We start from the raw sequence: 19491 nt of genomic DNA, 5'->3' as shown, positions 1-19491 counted from the left end.
ATGTTGCAAAATTTAAAAAAATTAAAATTTTTTCTTTCGCCGTTTTGTAGTACTTTTGAAACCATTTAATTAAAAAAAAAGAGAACTTTCTATCTCTTATAGTTTCGGAGATATTCGCATCGAAAGAGAAAAACCGATTTTTTTCACAGGGGTGTTCCACCCCCTAAAAGCGCGTAAGAGCACGTATAAAAAAATACGTGTCTCTTAGTGAAACGGTCCCTTGTAAGATGAAAAGTCATGTACCATTTTACAAAATTCGTATTAATTATCGAATAATTTATTGAAACATACCACATATACTGTATGTGTGTGTTGCTCACTATTATTTCTTATTAGACTTACAAACTTAGTTTCAGTGATGCCATATTGTTCTTTCATTTAGCCAGAATAGCAAGCTGCTTTCGATCTGTACACGTAAGTCATTTAATTTGTATATTACACAAGTGTTTCCGCGAACTGATAGTTTCTAGGTTAGAAAGGTGCAAAAGTGCAGAATCACTCCAGCTACTCTTGTATAAGAAAATGCTCTTACTCGACATTTTTATATAGACTAAAGAATACAAAACGCGCATTATTTATTCCTGAGCATTATATATTTTTAAAAAACTGCTTTTAAAAAATAACTTATTTAAAAAAAACTGTTCTCTTGAAAACAATCTATTTGATACACAACCTTTTTGACAGCTGTCAAAATTCAATCGCTGCGTTGTTGACAGCTCGCAGCACGAACTAAGGCCTTACTAGGCCTGTTCTACAATACGTCGTATGTCGTTGTCGGATGTCGAACGAATGCGCACTGGGTTGTCGATAGTCGTTTGAAGTTGTCGCAAGCTGACTGTCGCGCGTCGGAGCGAGAGATGGTCATGTCCCCATCTTTTCCGATTTACGACTACGACTGAGAGCGATTCCCTGCGACTTCTTTTATTGTAATCTTGGTTTCAAAAGGTAAATTTGAAAAATTCTTCATAGTCACTTATTCGAAAATATTCAAACAATTTTCCACGAGCACCTAAATTATATCCGATATTCGTAGTAATGTGAGGTTTAATCCACTACCTTCTTGTTTCACGCTGTTTTCAATTTAACGGTAATTTTCATTTAACAACTTCTACTGATATTAATAACAAATTTAGACAAATTGCGTAATTATCAACATCCATCACGTCTATGGCTTTTAACCGTATTTCTTGTTGCGACTGGCGACATAGCAGCTCTGTTGTAGAATTCCAAGTCACATTCATATCTGATATACAACAAGTGACTAACGACTAGTAATATGCGACTCCGATGATTTAACAAGATCTTAACAAGAGTGGATACATTATTTTTTCAATTAATGCGTGCACTTGACGTCTCTTTCTACTTTTTTGGAAGAGCAATCAGAATATACTGAAAGGATATAACTAATCTGATCAAGATTACAAAAACCTTTGTTAGATGTTACAATAAAAATACGAATATCCTTCGTCTTTATTTAGCACAAAACTACTACTGGTTATTCTTTTCAATACATGTATATGTTCTGTGCACTTTGACCGATGGTCAACAGAAATGGTAACGTAGATATCAGATTAAAATATTAATATTAACCGAAATTTTAATTGAATTTACATAAGAGTGCTAGTCCGCTGAAATTCGGTTATTCGTTTAAGAGTTTATAAATAATATTGCTGTATACATATTCTCAGATTTCGTGGTCTGTAGAAAAAAATAATTTAAAAGAATAATAGCAATAGGTAATAACGCTAATCTTTGTATCGCAATTGTAATTTTTGAGTTCATTTCTTAAGTATATATTAATTGCACACACACCATTAAACGGAAACGACATGTTCGTATTATGGCGTTTGCTGTAGAAGTTGGCTTAGATTCTTTCGAATGCAAAATAACATGACGATGCGCGTGGAATGAATAATACGGGACAAGAATAAAGAATGTTTCCGGCGTATTACAATTCGGTTAAAAGACATACTGAACGTATTTGAAATTCATCAGGGTAAGGAAAGATCCGGTAAAGTAATAATGTGGATCAATTTTCCGTATCACGTATATTGTCTTTCCTTAACCTACTTAATAACAACTTAATAACAACGAAGTTTAATCATCAGTTTTTAATCTGAATAATTAATTTGTATGCAGTATATCTTTTGAATTACGGATTCTTTAGAAAAATTTAAGAGAAAAATTCTAATACAAAAATGTCGAAGCTACGATAGTTTTTAAATGACAAGCGATTATATTTTACAAATGATAGGACTGAGACTTCGCGCACTCAGGCACGGCGACATGACAAGTGATAAAATTGAATGTCGACCTTTTTATGAATCATGCTTATCGTATAAATTTTAATATCATAATATTGTCATTATACGTTTTCCCGCTTCTTTACGCGTTGTATTAGCGTCCTCTCTTCATGAATAATGGTTAAAAATTCAATTTAATCGGTTGATCGGTACGTGATATTATCTGCGCATGCGCAGTCCCCGGATGCACAAAGGTGACAGTACACAGCTTATGACACTGCCGAGACGCTGTAGAAACATCTGTTAAGAATTCAATTTAATCGAGCAATCGGTATGTGATATTATCTGCGCATGTGCAGTTCCCAGATGCGTGAAGATGAAAATACATAGCCTATGTCACTTCTGAGGAGCTGTAGAATACATATACAGGGTATTCGAAAAGAATGGGACCTCCTTATTATCTCAAGAAGTGTACACTTTCACAGAAAATGACCCGAATAAAAGTTGTAGAGGTCATAAAGTTCTATCTTTTAATGACTTTGAACTAGGACCTTGAGGACCATTTGAAGGTCAATTTTGATATTTTTGTAATGAAACAAGTGACCACTAGGAGTCACTTAGTCCACCAATATAACAAAGTACCTAGACGCGTAAAATTTTCCGCCCTTTTTAAATCCGGGGTCAAAAAAAGGGATTTCCATTAAAAACAGTCAAAGTTGATCTTCAAATGATCCTCGAAGTCACGTTCAAGATCACCAAAAGATTGTATTGTACTTTATGATCTCTACATCTTTTATTTGGGTTATTTTCCATGAAAGACTTCTGGAGATAATAGGGGGGTCTCATTCTTTACATCTACCATGTATTAAAAATTTGATAAAATCGGTGTATTGGCGTACGATATTATCTGCGCATGCGCAGTCCCTTGATGCGCAAAGGTGACAATAGACAGCTTATGACACTGCCGAGACACTGTAGAAACGTCTATTAAAATTTTAATTTAATCGGTTAATTGGTACATGATATTAACTGCGCATGCGCGGTCCCCAAATGCGCAAAGATGAAAATACATAGCCAGGAGCATCTGTCCAAATTTTAATTAAATCGGTTCGATGGTTTTCGAGTTTACCCTGAACAAACATACAAACTCCCTTTATAATATTAATATAGATTTATTACAGGGTTTTCTAATTAATTAATTTTAGCACATAATTTATTTAAATATTTAATATTACAAATTTGATGCAAATTGGATTATTTTGCGTTTTATTTTTATGTATCACGTTAACAAATGGGTGGATCAATATTTTCGAATAATACAAGTAGCAGGAATACGAAGAATAAACTATATAACTCGTTTCCGATCGCGATTCTTTTGGAACATCCTGTTTTGTGCGTATGCAAGCTTCTTCCTCGTGGCAGTGTATTCATGACCGGGAGACGAAGGAATGTAGATTTTCTTGTTGCCAACTCGATGCCACAGTGCGTTTCAGGTCTTCTTGGCAAGGTAAGGTGTAATCTACGTACTCAGCTTTCTCAACGGGAATTGCTTACATGTATGTGCATCGATCGACATGAAGTCACTTGATGGTGAACTATCGTTTAAATATAGTAATCGGGAAAAGAATGTGTTCGATATAATGTAAAATTATGGCCGATTGTGTCAATAAATAATTAAGTAAATTAAATAACTAATAAACAATAATAAGGTTAGTACAGTTTTATATAGAGAAAAAGGAAGAATTTTAAGGTTTAAAATTCACAAAAGAAAAGATATCAAAATAAAAGCCAATCAATATTAATATTTAAACCTTAATACTGACTTATAAACAAAAAATTATCAGTATTTTTACTGTAACAAACTTTGTCAAGATATTTCCTTAAATCTTAGAAAGATATTCACAATTTTCTAAACGGTTTTGTTTAAATTTTTAAATATAATTTCCAAAATACTTGCAAATATAAATTTAGAAATATTATCTGAATCAATCGCTTACAATTAATTCTTTTTCATTTATTTACACTACTTTTTATTTATATAACGATGTAATAATTACTTATTTAAAAATACTGAAAAGAATCAGAGAACTCTCATAAGGTACTTTATATTCCACATTTCATATTCCATATTCATATAAAATTTTCAACCTTTCACTTCGAATGAAAATAACAAGATAGTAAACCTGTCAATCTATCTATCTATCTCGTAAAACCTGTCATAAAAAATGCACTAATCCTTCGCGAACGGAATGTTTTGAAACGTAAGAAATACAAACAAGAAATGGAAAATATAACGTTTAATAATTTATTTTGTCCATGTAAAATTTTAATTTTTTACTTTCATAAATTGTTACCTATCTTCTGTTCATAACATAAAAATCGTACTTTGACAATGTACAAATAAATTACGGTAAATGTGTTAGGAATATCTCAACGCGCATTAGTAAAACATTTTCCCTTAGGACCAAAAAGAATGTCCTTAGGACTAAAAAATGTTCTTAAGATATTTTTTATATAGATTCAAAACTCAATTCAATTTATAGGTATTATTACCTAATCTGGTAGAAATAACATTCATCATGAATGATAGAAACGCATATTTTTGACAAATTTGTTATCCAAGTCGCAAACATTGTAAACTCTTATAATATTAAAATTCTGTTTATTAAATTTCAAAAAATAAATGTTTAAACAAGGGCATTATATTTCTACAAATTCTGTATTCTGCCAAAATATTTATATAATTTTGTTTCAAATTAATAGAATTAGTTTCTTTTTTAAATTTTGACTTCAACATATGCATTCGATGTTCACACACGCATACGCTTGTGTGTATTAAATACCTATAGTATATAAAAAATAGAAACATGGCAATAGGTATTTAAAATATTAAGGTAAACTTGTGCAGTGTAAACAAATACCGACAAAATGGTCAAAATCTCCCAAGTTTATGGTAGTTAATGATTAGCAGTTAATAAAACATCATATATTGAATTTTTACAAACAAATATTTAAAACTGATGTACTGTTTTATTAAATAGTAAAATAAAAATTGCTTCACAAAAGTAAAATAATATGTCCATTCTTATATCAATTGTTATAATAATCGAGTTTTAGCTATTTCTTATGCAATAAGCCGCTGTAGAATTTCTTTAACAGGTCTGTAAATTACCCCCCCTCCCCTCCCTCTGTCTCTCTCTACACAACATAAAATGAGGGTAATTAATAAATTTAGTTACTTAAACTTCATAACGTACCTATGCTACAAAGTAAGATTTGAGAATGCGATGAATTCTTTCATTGTGTATAGCGTACGACATATAAATATTCAAGATTGTAATAGTGTGTTGATACAATTTGGAAACTCGCAATCTTTTTACAGTATCACCGTTAAAAATACAAACATACTAAAAGCTTAAAACTTTCCGTGTTTCTTATCAATGTTTCTAGATTCAATATTAAATAAAAAATAGATTAAAGCATAAATATAAAAGAAAATGTAAAAGAAAGCAAAACTTATCTGAATGAAATTAATTTGAAAATAATAAAATTTATGTTATTTTAATATTTCAAATATCAAAGTTTTAATAATAAAAATGTTGCTTACATTTTTTTTATGAGAAAAACAATACTTCTGAAAAGGCTATTTCGACAACAAATCCTTGATAAATCCTGTTGAGTTTGGTAACTAGAAAAAACTTTCTAAGGACTCTAAAGTCTATTTCTCCAATTTTTCAGGTAGTAAAGATTGTTTATTTTATTTATTTGAAGTTACAAAATATATTATAATAATTATTATATCAATTTCAAATAATAGAATGAATACATTAGCGAATATATATAATAATATAGCAAAGTGGAGACACTCATCGACAACATTGATTCAAAATATCTTCGACATTAAAATTGCAGATTTTTGGTATTTACTTTATACTAGAATATCCAAAATTAACCATATATTCAAATTTATTTTGGAGAAGTTCAAAATTTCTCATGTGATCCAATTAATTTAGACAAAATATTTGCGCTACAAAATAAAAAGATTTCATATCGATAAATACCTATGTTTTTATTAATAAAAAATTGTAAATCTATTAACGCCTAAGAAGATTTCCCGAAAGTGTCGAGTCCTCGCTAATAGAGCAGCAAATTTTTCGAAAGACAAATAAGTTTAATACCTGAACAAAATTCATTCAACTATCTCCATCTCGGAAGTGAGTAATTTAGAAAAAGCAGAGAGAAAGGGAGAGGGGAAAAAAGAAAGTGGGAGAAAGAGCCGAGAAAGAGGGAGGGAGAAAGAGGAAGGGAGGAACAGTGAGGAAGAAAGAGGAAGGGAAAAAGAAGAAGCGAGATGAAAAGGAAATGGAAGAGAGGAGGGAGAAGAGTGGAGGAGAGAATGCGCCGAAGAGTAGGAATAAAGTCTGAATTGAAGCCTTAATTCTGCGTGCTATGGGCTTGGATGATCAGTACGAATGAAACGCAACGTCAAGTAGTTCGGAAAACCGCGAGAAACGATCGTGAGAGTAGTGATAGGAAAATTTACAAAAAAGCATAGTGCAAAATTAAGTAAGATCGTGATTGTAAGTAAAATTTCACGGAATGTTATGGTGCAATTTATTTTTGGAGTCTATAAGCAATCTCGCTGCTAGTGAATTTGTATTAGTGATGAAAATGTGATTGTTATACTCTTCGTTATCTTATCAAATAAGCAGTGTTATTTAACATATAACAACGTGAAGTCACATATTTATGCAAATATTGTTTAAAACGTGACTGACAAGTGACAAGAGTAAAGTTGGATAGATCACATTGTACAGGACATTTAAATAAGTAGGTACGTGACCATTTCAAATAGTATAGTATGATTGCGATCGACTATATTCGCTCAATAATATATTTGCGTTATTATATTTAACTTCTTATTGTATTTAGCTTTTCATTTATGATCAACCTAAAATATTTCTTAACCAATTCAGGAATTATTTTCCTTAGCACTTTTTAAACAATTTTTGAAAAACATAATATATATATTAATAAACATTTACATATCCATAATCGATAAAAATTAAACAAAATATTTTACTTGAAATATATGAAATCTGAGTAAAATCTGAGCCCCTGTTGTATAAATTAAAATATCTCCAGCAAGCTACGAATTTATTTGCGTAGTTCACAATCATTGGATTAAATGAATCTTTTTATTTTAGACCGTATTCTTTTCTGATAACGTGGTGTTAAGTTTCACACATTTTCGAAAGAAAGAAAAACGAAGGCCAAGGCAAAATAGAAAGCGCTTTATCTTCTATTTTTGACACAAGCGACAGCATCGCTCGCGTCTTTAAATTCCATTCAATTCTTCTATGTACGAATGTATCGGTGTGAAAGAATCATCCTGATGATCCGAAGAAGATTAGGCCTTTATGTCCCAATGTTTTTGCTGTGAAATCACTATTTCATATCACTTTTACTAGTACTTCTCTGATTTTAAAACAAAACCACCTTTATTTCTTGGCTTGTCGGATACACAATTAAATATTGACGTTATTTTTACAAATATGAGATACAGCAATTAATATTACTTTAATTTTTTGAATTTCTAGTTAATTTTTCAATATAATGCTTTATAGCCACTGAATCTTAATAAAAGTATGTTTAAATATATAATATTAGGAATTTATTATATATTTTATATACCGTAAATGCTTGTTACACTAGAAATTAAATTTGAGTAAAAAAGAACGGATTTTTATAACAGAAAATATTTATGTAGGCCAATGATTTCACTGCAAAACCTGGGTTTGAACAGTGTATTAGAATAATACATTTGTTTTACGTTGCATATAGGTGACAATTCCTTGGAAGTATTTGTACGAATAATTAATGTTTATCTTCATAAAAAAATTTTTTTCCCCGTATAGTGGGCTTCAAAGGGTTAACAATCACGTAAGTTACATCGTGTAGGTCACACTACGTTATGTGCAGCGTATAACGGCGTATTGCGTGCATTGCATGCATCGCGGACATCGCTCGTGGATGAATCAAAGAAAAGGACTCGATAACAATAGAATGATTCGACAAGATAATTCATTTCAATTGCACTGTCCTGATTTGCTAACCTATTACAAACGCGTGTGGATTGTGATATTATGAATTCGCGACAAAGCGAAAATTTTTGAATATTTTCCGTTTTAATGATAAAAGTTGAAGAATTTAATACAGCCTGTTTGTTAACAATTACAATTTTTAGACAAATATAAAAAAAATATTAATTTCGTGTAATCTTTCAACAAAATTACTTCTTTTGTAGTAATTCTTTTAAATAATAAATTGCTTTACGCAACTTACAATAGTATTGCTTCCTCTTAATTTTACGATATATATTTATATTAAATTTCCCTTATCAAATAGAAAGCTTCCTTTTCAGAAATTATTAAAGTAAACAAAATGTGTATAGCACATTACATGTTGCAACATACAAATGCAGTAAAGAGCAATAATGACGAGTACGCGATTGCAGCTATCGCTGATTTAATTTTTATCACTTTTTCTGCTGTTCTATATTTAATGCTCTTGTTCCAAGTGCGAAAAATCTTGAATGCAACGCGCGATAGTGCCAACTCTAGAGATCAAATTTTTTTCAAGATGCGCTAGATCCCACGATAATCACGATAATTTCTCAATCGCAATTTATTAGAAAATAATTTAAGCTACTTTACTTTATAATTGCGCAAATGACGTCTTAATTATTTAATAATACCATGTGTAATAACATTAATGAATTCCGTTGAATATAACTTTCCGATGACTGAATATGCATAGTAATATACATTACATACATGTACATGTGATTATATTAATAGCTTTTTCCATGATCACAAACGATATTCTTCACTAAACAATGTCTACTCTAACTTTAGAAAAGTTTTTTAAAAATTTCCTAACTATGTAGACATTTTTCAAATACCTATGTACATTAAAAGTATTTATGGACATAAATTAAAAATAAGTTTATTTATTATCTGTACTTCTTACAAATAGATATTTAGCTATTATTACCTGTCCCACTTTCCTACTCACACAACTCTAGTTAAAAAAAACAAGAGTTACTGATTTTAGATACTAGACTTGAAAAAAAATCGAAAAAAAATGAAAAAGTTTTATAAAATAGTCGTTTTATATGTATAAAGTTTTCCAAGAAGCGCAAGAATTTATTATAAACAAAATGTTTTAAAAAAATTCTTCATAATAACACCAAATTTATTTTAAAATCTCAATATATTACACTTTCGTATTAAAACTGTAATACTAACAAGACAATATTTTTAGAGATAATTTAAACAAAACGCTTTAAGTTCCCATACAAAATTCTTTGGAAATATTAAATTATTTACATTTTCTTATACGGCGATTATTGAAAATTTAAAGTCTACGAATATTACAAATCTTCAATAAAATTAAGTATCGAGTTTATCGTGAAATATAAGATAGAAGAAGAGACGAGACAGAAAGTGTATTTGATATGAATATAAAAAGAATGAATGGCATAATGTGTATGTATTGTATATCAATTAATTTGAATGAATAACGGAAAACAATTTACACGTAACAGAAATTATGTCAGTCTCTCTTTTGCAATATTATTTAATTAAAACTCATTTCATATGTTACAACTTATTTTGTATTTATTTGCTTTTTCTTCATTTCAATTTTCTACTAATTTTTTTCCAAATATAGTATCATATAATAGCATCGATGTCATATTCAAAATTATAGAAAAATCGATTTAATATTTTTTCCTCTCCCCTCTGTCTAATAATACTCATATCTAAATGAAATATATGCTATCATAACAAATAAAGAAAATTGGAAGAAAAAACAAGTATAAAAAGTGTGATGCACTTACAATTAGTATTATTATATACTAAATTAATCAAAGTAGTAACATTCATAATTTATTGAATATAAATTGATACAGCATGACGATTAGTATCTACGATTTGACTGATGTTGAAACTGCGAGTAACGAACGGTGGATCTATTTCTGTCAGTAGTTTGCTAAACCATTTGGCTATATTTGTTTTACACAAAATATCACGAATTTAGCTTCTATGGCATACATGAGCACGTACACACGTCCTCCCCCCACATCTCCGCTACAAACACATATATACATTTCAGAAAATCTTACTGGAGTCTCCATGACACATTCTCGAGACTCAAAGTAGTAAGATTAAAAATTCCTAAAAACTCTATGCAATGTTCCACATGATTCCGGCAAATTTGTTAATTTATTTAAAATAAAAGACGTTTTTTAAGAAATAACTGAAGTCTGAAGACTCTAATTATTTGTCTATCTCAAATATAATAATTATTAGAATGAATCGTAAGAAATTTTATAATTTTATAAATTTTAATATAATTTTTAATTATAAGAATTTTATGTACCTTTCATAATATAAATATAGAGGAAAATTCACCTGTAAGAAGTTAGCCCCCCCACTTTTCGAATTTACCAATTTTGACAGTTGTGCTGAATTGTGCAAGGTTTGTGTTGTATTGTGCTTGAATATTAAACTCGAAATATGAAAAAAATTTGCATATAGCTTCCTCATAGAGGAAGCTTTACGAGCGAAATCTAATTTTTTTTCGATGTTTCTTGAAAGTGTGCAAATTAAAATTTTGCACATTGCTTTCTCATCATTGAAGCGTGCAAATTGGAAATTTGCACATTTCTTCCTCATTATTAAAGTAGGCAAATTAGAATTTGCACATTGCTTCCATTGTTATGGCTTCCTCATAGAGAAAGCTTTAAGAGCGAGATAAGAATATGCAAATTTCTAATTTGAATACTTTCAAGAAACATCGTAGTAAAGTTAGATTTCTCTCTTAAAGCTTCCTCTATGAGGAAGCCATAACTATAGAAGCAATGTGCAAATTTCTAATTTGCCTACTTTAATGATGAGGAAGAAATGTGCAAATTTCCAATTTGTACGCTTCAATGATGAGGAAGCAATGTGCAAAATTTTAATTTGCACACTTTCAAAAAACATCGAAAAAAATTAGATTTCGATCGTAAAGCTTCCTCTATGAGGAAGCCATGTGCAAATTTTTAATTTGCACACTTTACTTTTTTCTAATTATATATTATATTGTTCTTCAGTTTTTTCTATCCAAATTTCATATATAATTCATTAAAATATGATTAATTAGTTCTTGAGTTATAGACATTTGAAATTTTTGGAAATCATTATTAAAGAAAATTTGCGATAGTTGCAGCAACCACAGACATTTCTAAAAAAATTCAGAATTAAAAAACCTTTTACCGGTCATCGCCATATTCAAAAAGTAGGCCTCTACCTATGTGTATTCAGACTTTTTGCTTATACTAGTGTGTACATTTCACCATTACATTTTGTAGCATCACTTTTGAAACATCCATATAATGAAAAAGTGTGTATGTACGGATTCCATGAAATTTAAAATATCTCTAACTCAAGAACTAATCAACCGAATATTAATCAATTATATATGAAATAGGGGTAGAAAAGACTGAAAAGTATAATAGAATTAGAAATAGCCCGAAATCTCAAAATTTGCGAAAGTTAGAGCAACTACAGACATTTCTCAAAAAATTCAAGATTTTTTAAAAAGAAACCCATTTACCGGTCATCGCCAAAATCAATACCAACCTTCCTTTAGTGATTCTCTACATTAAAAAAAAATTAGGCTCGATATCTCAAAATTTACGAAAATTAGAGCAACCACGGACATTCAAATCCGTACACACACACACACGCACGCGCACGCGCACGCGCACGCACACGCACACACACACGCACACGCACACACGCGCACACACACACACACACATACGGACATTTTGTAAAAATGTAATTTTTGAACGTTTTAAAACATTTTGAACATATTTCCAAAGAAAACTGGAAAAAAAAATTTTCACAAAAACAAAGCTTCCTCTATAAGGAAGCAATAGGTTAGAAAATTTAAAAAAACGGAATTTTGGGTCAGCCCTCCACTTTGCGTTTTTTCCGATTTTTTAAATTGTGCTAGGTTGTGCTATGTTATGCTAACATTGTGCTAAAATATTACTTTCAAATACTGATAATTATAGAAGTTGTAATAAAAAAATGATTTTGAACAATTTTCGACAAAATTAACGTTTAAATTCCCACCAATTATTAAAATGTTACAAAATTGTATATCTGAGTTGTGCTGGTCCAGCACAAGTCAGCATAACTTTCAAATTCACCGGCACAATGATATTAAGGACACTTTACTCTTGAGCGCGGCCCTTCGCGCTTGCATTCTTTTTTCAAAATTTGGGTTTCTGACTCTCCGATGTAGTCGAAACTGTATATCTGAGTTGTGCTGGCCTAGCACAAGTCAGCACAATGTTCAGATTCCCCGGCACAACGATATTAAGAGCACTTTACTCTTGAGCGCGGCACTTCGCTCTCGCATTCGTTGTTCAAAATTTGGGTTTCAGACTCTCCGATGTAGTCGAAACTGTATATCTGACAAGTTAAATTTAACAGATATCACATGTCTCTAACGGTCCACACAAATTTTTGTGTTAATTTAACGCATAATATGGATATTTGGATATGTTAAATGATTACACTAATACTCTGTTAATATCTTGACACAAAATAAATGCGAATCTTAAAATAATTTTAAATACAATAAATTTTGTGTAAAATTAACATATTTTTAATGACAAAATGAATTTTAAAAAATGTAATTTTCACATTTTACAGATGTAATAAGTCAAACGACGATTCGAAATCACTCTCACTTATGTTATATAGAATAGATAAACCTTGTTACTAATCATATCGAACATATGTATCGTGTAAGATCTAAAAATAAGTACACATTGTGTTGTTTTAACATTTCTTTTCAGTTATTTTAATAGTTTTACATTTGATGTCAATTAACACAAGAGCAATATGTTAAATTACACATAAATGTATTAAAAATTTAACACAAAAATTTTAACCGGCATTTTTAAACAAAAAAACAAATTTTCCAACTGTGTAAATAAGAGGTGAGGTATTACATAACACCCTGTATACATCTAAAAGACTTTAGGAAACTTGTGCATTTTTTGTATTTATCAGTTTTATCAGTTTTTTTATTTGCCAAATTAACATTACGAGAATAACATATGATTTCGTAAACATTATAATTCTAAATATTGAAACTTTAGAGTATTAGAACAAGAATAAATATTTTGGTAAATATGCAGAATAGGTCACACCTCACCGATTTCCTCGCCACTTAGGTATGTTGTAGGGGAGAGTTTTCTGAGTAATTCCCCGCAAGAATCAAGTGGGGGACATCGGATGTCAGAATTATTGTACATCAGATGTCAGAAAATTATATTTTAGTGGTTAAACATTTTTGTTTATAACTTTTTAATAAACACCGACCGATGACAAAAACTTCTTGAAGGTCACTCAGGGTCATGATCTTGACAACATATGTCAAGATCAAGTTCATTTGGTTGACCTTATCTAAATATTTACCAAAAAACGTATTAAAAATTTCAGTTTTCAATTTGTTATATCTCCTAAACCAATGCCGTCCCCCACTTGATTCTTGCGGGGAATTACTCAGAAAACTCTCCCCTACAACATATCTAAGTGGCGAGGAAATCGGTGAGGTGTGACCTATTCTGCATATTTACCAATATTTTTTATAGTCTATGAAAATAGAGACGAGAAAACATTATATATTTAAAAAAAAGACGTCAATATCTATAACATAACATAGAAAACAACCCATTTTTTAATGAATTAATAAAATTCATTATTTATACATATGTATAACTTTCAATACATTCCGTTTACATATTCTGAATTATAAAGGTCCATAAAATATATCTAATTAAAAACTGTCTAATGAAGACTGATACCTTGTCCCCTTCTCCAAAAAAAAACTGTACAAAATGTAACGTAGATTTTATTAAAAATTAAAGCTTATAGTTTTATACTAAAATTCGAGCTAAAATTGTATATTATTTGACCACCTTCAATCAGGTGACTGCTCACATTGCCCATAATTCTTTTTGTTTTACCATCTCAACGACCAATATTGTATTCTAAATTTATAGTTGGATTTTATTTAATATTATGCAATTTTTTTTCGCTGTATTAGGGTACAACGTCAGTCGGTCGAGTGGTAAATATTCAGCGAGCATTACCTGACGCGTGCTTTCGATATTGCGATATTCATAGTTTGAACGTTATTGTGTGTACTATAATCTTTAGATAGCCATAAAATACGCACTCCGGAACAATGAGCCCGATGCCGTATTGTTATTGATGTAAATGGCGCAGGGTTAAACGACCATGAGAGAGTTTGGATAGACAGTGTCACTTCGATTAAGCGTGTATACGGGTGAAGCGCATAACCGGTGTCACATAAACGGAAATGACGCGCGCGTCGTAGTAATTGCATATGCATATATTCAAAAACTTCGAAGTTTATGGAAGTACAATATCACTGAAGAATTTTTGTAAGTATTATATAAATAGCTAGCTATTTTTGAGCTTATTCATATCTTTCGTTCTTCAATTTTATTAATCGGTTAATAGATTATATAGAACCGCCATCAACAGGTAATTAAACAAATTATCAAATAAAATGCAATAAAGAAAAAAGAATTAAGTAAATAATTTATATATAATTTATATTACACAATAATCTATATATATGTATATACAAGTGAAATTCTATCCGTCTATATATTCTTTATAGAGTTCTATACCAATGAACCGATCTGAATCAAGTTTGGAATAGTTATTCAGTAGGATTCGGCGAAAAATATAGGCTATCTGTTAATCTGGATAGCCAACTTTTGCCTCCTGAAATCATTAGAGTTGACAGTTCAAATCTCAAACCCTGAAATCAATAAATTTTAATATCTAAACTCACGGAAAGATACTACAATTTTAACATAGGTCCTTTAAGATATAAAAATCAATTAGAAATTAAAGAGGCCGTTTTGGACCGGGCATAGGTGTAAGTTAGCCAGTTAAATTAAATTATTTATCACGGAATATCACGGAAAGATCTTGATCAAGTTTGACAATGTTATTTTGTGGAATTCTGCGAAAAAAATAGGCTAATATAAACTAGGTTAGCCAAAAATTGCTTTCAGAAATCAATAAAGTTATGGTATATAAGAATTAATACAATAGAATAGATAATTTGTGTATTATTGATATTTTGAATCACGCAGATAGACGTCGCAAAGTTAGAAAAACATAACATTTCGCTAGAAATTCATTCTAAATTGTATTTTAATTGACATTAATTGGATTCAAATATTATATATAGGTCAAAAACCCATAATTCTGAAGGCGTAGTTTCAACTTGAATTAAAATGGATTTAAATAATGATGATAATAAAAACACTGACAAGATAGACGCATATAAAGATAAGTAACCAAATTAATTTTACTTTGGTATAAGTAAAACAATTAAGTTTGGGTTCGGGATCCTGTATGTTTGGGGGAAAAAGGCTTTTTGGGATTGGCATTATGTATTTTTGTACATTACTCGAGAAGCAGGAAAAATAAATTTAAATAGAATTAAGATATACAGGATGTTAATTAAAGACCGCCCACTAAGTATATAGCGTTATTCCTTATAAAAATCTGAGTCGAAAAGTGCTGAACCATTGTTTCTATCATGCTTAATAATAGGTTTGTTTTCTGTTCCTGCACTGGTGAACTAGCGTAATAAATTGGAGTAAGACAAGTATATTTTTTCTCATTCTAGCTTACTGCACTAGTTCACCAGTACAGCAACAGAAAACAAGCCTAATGTATAAGTCAATCCACTGAGCACCGGCCTTTAGCTGGGCGCACGTCAGTGAGCCGGCGCGGCGGCCAAGCGCTCACGCACACTACCAGGCGCGCGGCTCACTGACGTGCGTCCGGCTAAAGGCCGGCGTTATGGAGAGTTATAGTTATGGAAAAATAGAAGATAAAAATATATTACAAATACGAAAAATATAAAAGAATAAATTAAAAAGTTTTTGAAGTTATAAATTTTAACCTAAGATGACAGTAAAAATATTGAAACCATGATATAATTTAATACACAAGTTACATTTTTTAATTTAGTAGCGAAAATAATAAAAGTTATTACGTAAATTATACTTTTAACAACAAGGGAAGGAGGAAACTAAATGGAACACCCAATTTTTTATTGCATTATCTTTTTCTACTAATTAATTTAAATATTTTTGCCCAAAACATTTTTTATTTGTCCCTAGTGAAAGCAAGATCGGTGGTTGATCCAGCCAATAAATGCAAGATATAGATCAACTACCAATCTTGCCTTTATTGGCTGGATCAACCATCGATCTCGCCTTCATTGACTGGATTTAAAGAACGATAAATTCTAGCCTATTATTTTTCTCGCTGAAAAATTAACAAGTGGCACGTCTTAGTGCCTATCTCCTCGAAAATACATCCCTATTTATTACTATGGACCCCTCTATGCACCCCTATTTATTACCATGACATCGTCATATAACATTTATTGTCGAACATTTGTGTTATAAATGCATTCAGGTTCAGGGTAAACACTTTGAACAACTTCTGTAAACTGTATGCAAGTGTATTTGAGATAATAAATAAATATCTACAGGGTGTGTCCCAAAAGTCATGAAATATATTTTTTTACCGCACCCCTTCTGGTCGCAGCGTGTTTGAACCGGTTGGGTGAGATGGGGGGGGGGGCCCTTAGCTTCATTGCGCACCAACGGTCAGTCTGCTGCGAGAATCAGAAGAATCAGAATGGCTGATTTAGTGCACCCTTGTTTTCGAGACCACGTCACGACGCGCGATGGCTACTTTCGAGCAACGTTGGGCGATCAAATTTTGCACAAAACTCGACAAAAAAGTTACCGAAACTCACGAATTGCTCAAGCAAGCGTGACGTGGTCTCGAAACAAGGGTGCACTAAATCAGCTAATCTGATTCTTCTGATTCTCGCAGCAGACTGACCGTTGGTGCGCATTGAAGCTAAGGGTCCCCCCCACCTCACCCAACCGGTTTGAACACGCTGCGACCAGTAGGGGTGCGGCAAAAAAATATATTTCATGACTTTTGGGACACACCCTGTATAATTTATTTCATAAGTGTAACAAATGTCATCTAAGATCTTTGTGGTGGCATAATACCTTAACGATGCTTTAGGACCTGAGCAGACTGACTGTCTTATACCCTTAAGACAGCCGTAAAACAATGTTTTTATGTTTTAAGCCTTTGCCTTGCGACAACGTACAATAACTGTCTTACGGCTCATTCAGACTGGACGCGATGGGCGATCGCTTGTCGCGAGCGACGAGTGATATCCAATGGGAGTTCTGCGTTTTATTGCGTCACTTCCTTCGCGAGGCTAGTCGCGACGCCGCTTCGAGAGTTGGTTAAGTTTGAACTTTCATCGCTCGCGACGAGCGAAAATTGGTGGAGAGAGCGGCAACGACGGCTTGGTTAAAGAATACGTAACTATTGTATTGTATATATATATATATATATATATATTCGAAACGCATAACAGACGCATAATGTGTATAATTTCTTTCACTAGCATCATTTTTTTGGTAGCGTTTCGTATTAATCAAACCTCAAATACGATTGAAAAATTAATTACTGATAAAATGATATTTTTTTCAACTCGATAACATCGCACTCCAATGATGTATATTACACATATCATATTTGAAAAATACTTACGGCGAGAATTTATAATAAATGTTATAAATTTAGAAATTAAATTTATATTTTCGATTATACACAAATCAAGGATGAGCCTCTGTAACGTTACGATTTTCCTTGTGTATTGATTGAAGTTTAAGGTTACATACGATTTTTATTTAAGATCAATACTTTGTTTTTCCGATGGCGCGTCAGTCGTTGCGTGCGATTCATCGCGTTCAGTGTAAACAAGTGACAAACGTCGCGCCATCGCTCGTCGCTCGCGACAAGCGATCGCCCATCGCGTCTAGTTTGAATGAGCCATTAAGAGTACAAGATAGCCATTCTGCTCAGGCCCTTAGGTTACTTGATAAAACATGATCCTTTCTGTGAGACCTGTCGTTCCTCAAAATTTGTCGCAGAGATCCTGAATCACCCAGTGTAAAACATTTTTAAGAAAATAGGCAAAAAATATTATTGTGACTCATGCTTGCAACTACTAATTTCAAAGAAAATTAGTGAAACATACTTTAAAAGATAATTTATAAATATTAAAAAATTAGTTAGAATAATATAATTAACATAATATACTAGATGAATTTATGATATAAAAAATATACTTAAATAAGTTTGAATACATTTGAAGGATTTTAAAATATTCCAATTTCAGTAATACTTCGAAATGGCTTCGAGATCAGAAGAACCGTATCCAGAAATTGTGGAGGCAGGGGGAAGAGAGAGAAATACAGGGTAAGTTGTTGAATTTAATTTCCCAATTTGTAATATTTTGTCAATATTTTTCTATAATTTCAGGACAAGTGACGGATTTGGCAGATTATTGCTAAAGTTTCTAGCAATTTATTGGAGATCCTTCGTTGTGATATTATGGCCATTAATCCTGATTCCGATATTGACTGTCGAAAGTGAAAAAGTATGTTCCTTTCTTTTAATTACATTCTACTTAAAATTTCAAAATTAAATAGATACATGATTAAATAGATTAGATTAAATAGATACATGATTAAATAGATACCGGACAAATTTGGAAAATCTAGAAATAGAAAAATATTAGAAACAAAAAAATTATATACATGTATACATATATTTTTCTTCGTTTATTCTTCCATATAAGTAATACATACATAGAGGTGTATATCTTCGGGGAGATAGGCACTTGTGACTAAGATGCGCCATTTATTAAGTTTTCGACGAGAAAAATAAGTTAGGACTAGACCAGAATTTGAACCTGAGACCTTTCCCTTACCGGACGAAAGTTCTTCCAACTATCCAGGCAAATAAAGTAGTAGTAATAATATAATGGAAAAATATTAGAGCAAAGAAAAACACAGAATCGCATTAAACTTATACATATATCAACTTATACATATATCAAATTGCGTTATGATGTAATTTTGAGAAATTTGCAATTAAAGTTACAAAAAATGTAATGTATCTTGTTATATTATAAATACGATATGTAACATATCAAAGAAAGGGTATAGCCGGATAAGGTA

The 19491-nt window shown here is 31.2% G+C and overlaps 2 protein-coding genes across 7 annotated transcripts in view; one reads left to right on the top strand and one right to left on the bottom strand.

The window, feature by feature from the left end:
• LOC105558057 (GPI transamidase component PIG-S) overlaps positions 1-19491 on the bottom strand; it is a 57498-nt gene that overhangs the window by 21448 nt on the left and 16559 nt on the right. The window lies entirely within an intron of this gene.
• The window catches only part of LOC105558056 (protein I'm not dead yet), a 38058-nt gene that overhangs the window by 9141 nt on the left and 9426 nt on the right, over positions 1-19491 (top strand). For 3 of the 6 annotated variants that reach the window (XM_012005547.1, XM_012005546.1, XM_012005545.1), the window contains 2 exons: positions 18648-18727; positions 18791-18908. In XM_012005547.1, the coding sequence (XP_011860937.1) occupies positions 18660-18727; positions 18791-18908 (186 nt within the window). In that variant the 5' untranslated portion in view covers positions 18648-18659. Of the gene's footprint in view, positions 1-6609; positions 7078-16822; positions 17785-18647; positions 18728-18790; positions 18909-19491 lie in introns of those variants that run through there. The other 3 variants (XM_012005549.1, XM_012005543.1, XM_012005548.1) reach the window with 3 other exon arrangements.

This window comes from Vollenhovia emeryi, unplaced genomic scaffold (assembly GCF_000949405.1).
Source record: "Vollenhovia emeryi isolate VEMERY1.0 unplaced genomic scaffold, V.emery_V1.0 DF939387.1, whole genome shotgun sequence".
NCBI lineage: Eukaryota > Metazoa > Arthropoda > Insecta > Hymenoptera > Formicidae > Vollenhovia > Vollenhovia emeryi.
The sequence above is the reverse complement of the archived record's forward strand: the minus strand, read 5'-3'. Positions and strand labels throughout refer to the sequence as shown.